The sequence below is a fragment of the Apaloderma vittatum genome, unplaced genomic scaffold (assembly GCF_000703405.1).
Source record: "Apaloderma vittatum isolate BGI_N311 unplaced genomic scaffold, ASM70340v1 scaffold44587, whole genome shotgun sequence".
Taxonomy (NCBI): Eukaryota; Metazoa; Chordata; class Aves; order Trogoniformes; family Trogonidae; genus Apaloderma; species Apaloderma vittatum.
The window spans coordinates 5,543-8,449 of record NW_009727550.1 but is presented as its reverse complement, the minus strand read 5'-3'; the positions used below and the strand labels follow the sequence as shown (position 1 = coordinate 8,449).

Sequence of the window (2,907 nt, the reverse complement as noted above, 5' to 3'; positions counted from 1 at the left end):
AAGCGACTGCCTTGGCTACTCTAGTCTCTCATGCATTAAGGTGTTGTAGGTAACACCCCATTCTCAACTTCACCACTTCATCCTCAGAAAACACAATGCGGATGCAACACCGTTGCTGTACACCTACTGCCCTGTCCTGTCACCATTCCAACTCACACATTTTTTCCTTTCTCCTTAATTTGTCCTAGGCAACTTGCTGATCAGTCACGCCAGCCAACAGGTCTTGACCTGTTTCAGGGTCAGGCAAGAAGAGTTCCACATCTGGAGAGCATCGAGGACAGCGTACGCCCTGTGCAGGTCACCCTAGGGCAGTGCAGTCACCCTAGGGCCCAACGCCTCGCCATTCAGGGTCAGCATAACCTTGTTTTTAAAATACTTCCACCCTTATCCTTCTCTGACAGCCTCTGTGGATCCATAAATGAATCTAACCCCTACTTATTTAAATTTGGTAAGACAGGCAACAATACCTTACCTGATGCTGAAACTGGTCATGCAGATCTCTCTTCTGCTCCTGGGCGCGGATCATATCCATCACTTTGCGATTTTCTGGCATGCAAGTAGGACATTCTGAATCGCTCTCAGAGTAGCTTTCAAAGCAGTGCTGGTGGAAGGAATGACCACACAGAAAGTGGACTGAGGGCAGCTCCAGGGCACTGGTGCAAATGCTGCATTTGGTCTTCTGAAAGATCTTGGGACTGACAGAACAAGAGGAGACAGAATGGCGAAAAAGACAAAGTACATTTTGCCTTAACAAAAGAAAGCAGCAGTTCAACCCTATGTAAGAAGAGACAGCACACAGTCCCACACCTTGCTTTTAGCTCTTCGATCTCTTGGCGGATCCTTGTTGTTTCTTCTCTGTATTTTTTAATTCTCTGCTCGTCCTGCTCTATCTGGCGGCTCTGCTTCTGCAGCTTGTTGACAAGATAATCCTTAATCACGGACAGTGTTGCTGTGGAGTTATGAGCCAGCGTCTGCACAACTGATAGCAACCGAGACATTAGTTTAAACCCAAGGAAAAAAAAAAAATGCAGCTACGATAGTCCTACCTGGACAGACTGCTTTCCTGTAAAAGGCAACGTACAGGCAAAGGTGGTCAGCGTCTGTACTGAACCGGAGAGCTCATTTAAAGACTCTGTTTCAGTTCAACCTCTTCCCAAAGTGGGTGAGTGGGAGCATGTTCGGAGAGCTCAGACCAAAAGGGGCAAAGCAAAGATCTAGCGGATCAAATTCTGTTTCTGCTTCACCAAGGTGAAACGGTAGCTTGAGCAAGCCCTTCGGCTCCCCACGCCAACAGAACAGAAAGCATGTACAGACATGGCTGACTGATACCACAGATCTTTGCTTCTAACTAGGGAGCTCTCTGTGACATCACTTTTCTCTGTAAAGCAGGTTATTACTTTAAATGGTGGGCTCAAACTTCTCCCAAATTTCTAACCTGTAGACAATGCTATAAACTAGTTTGTTTGGGGGAGGTTGGGTTTTTTTCCTGAGGGTGCCACATATCATTATTACCAAGCAATGGAGGCATAAGATTCTTGTTCTCGATATGTTTCAGCACCGCAGCAATATACTCTTTGCAGTCCTCTTCTTTTCGCGCAAAGTAGCCAAGAGCCTGTTCCCAGAGACAAGCCTCTTGGTCTCCATACAGCTCGCACACCTCAATCACCTTCTTGTACTGCTCATTCTGCATGTGGTAGTGCATGATCTGTTGGAAACTATGGGAGAAAGAGACTCATCAGCTGCAACAACAACCCATCTCTCCTTCTGAGTTATTACAGGGACCTCAGGTTTTCATCTAGTCAGGCAATGCCCACTCACGCAGAAGCGGGACGGGTCTGTCATTCGCTCTCTACGTAACTGCCCTAGATATTTTTAGCTGAACAATGATCTACAGTTACCATCTTGAGATACTAAATAGGCCATGACCATTGCAAGGCTGGGGCATTCACAGCTCAGAAATCCCTACAGGAGCAGGGAGGGACAGGACCCTACAGACAAGAGCAACACTCACAGTTTGCCCTGCTCATAGAGGTAGAGGACGCCATCCTTGAAATTGTGCATCTGACATAAGACCAAGGCCTTATCAAAGACTGTTCTGAACCTTCCGCTCTTCAGGAGGGTGAGAGCTTCGTTGTGCAGCTTCTCCTTGACCTACAGAGAAGGAAGAAACGTCGGAGGGGAACAACACAGATAGACCATTTTGCACAAAGGCCTGACACCAATTTGCAGCTCTTCCAAGAGGAGGGCTGTTTTGCTGTTGGCTCTCTATCCCTTTTAAGCAAACAAGACATGATTTCTTCTGCCCCAACAGCATCCTCAGAGATCCAGGCAAGCATACAGAGCTACCTTTATGGGAGAGGCATCTGCCCACAGAGGTCACATTGTCTGGAATCTGTTCTTGAATGAGACTCATACAAAACAAGCTCAGCCTCACTGAAAGGAGTATTCTCCCAACCAGCATGCAGCTTTCCCATTTATGTGCCATTTGTCCAGCACAGCATACGTACTGCCTCATGTTATCAATGCCCATCTAGAAGGGCTATGGGTTGGCAAGAATGCAAATAGGATTCAAAGACAACGCATCTACCGCTCAAAACACAAGGCTGGAGGAGCTCAAACCTGCTCATCTTGTTCATGTGCCCAGTTCTGGAGTCGAAGTTCCAGTAAAGTGTCATAGACACCCTGCGGAGAGTCAGCCTGCACCTCAGTCATGTGCTCCAGAAAAGCCTTCAGTTCTCGGGAATTGTTCGCAAAGACTGGAATGAACTCCTCCGAATTAGCCTGTAACATAGACAGAAAAAGTCAAGCACCCCAATCGGTCTCAGACAGACTAGTGATTTTTCCCTGCTGCACGGAGCGCTCATTCCCGGAGTCAGTGACATGACGGATAGAAAGCGCGGTACAGGA

General features: G+C 47.4%; 1 protein-coding gene across 1 annotated transcript in view; it reads right to left on the bottom strand.

Moving 5' to 3' along the window:
- Positions 1-467: 467 nt before the first annotated feature.
- VPS11 (vacuolar protein sorting 11 homolog (S. cerevisiae)) overlaps positions 468-2,907 on the bottom strand; it is a gene marked incomplete at its 3' end in the record, with an annotated part of 7,975 nt that continues 5,535 nt past the window's right edge. The window contains exons 10-14 of the mRNA XM_009873697.1: positions 2,620-2,781; positions 2,012-2,151; positions 1,513-1,715; positions 808-979; positions 468-695 (exon numbers count right to left, since the gene is read on the bottom strand). Coding sequence (XP_009871999.1) covers positions 468-695; positions 808-979; positions 1,513-1,715; positions 2,012-2,151; positions 2,620-2,781 — 905 coding nt within the window. The remainder of the gene's footprint in view (positions 696-807; positions 980-1,512; positions 1,716-2,011; positions 2,152-2,619; positions 2,782-2,907) is intronic.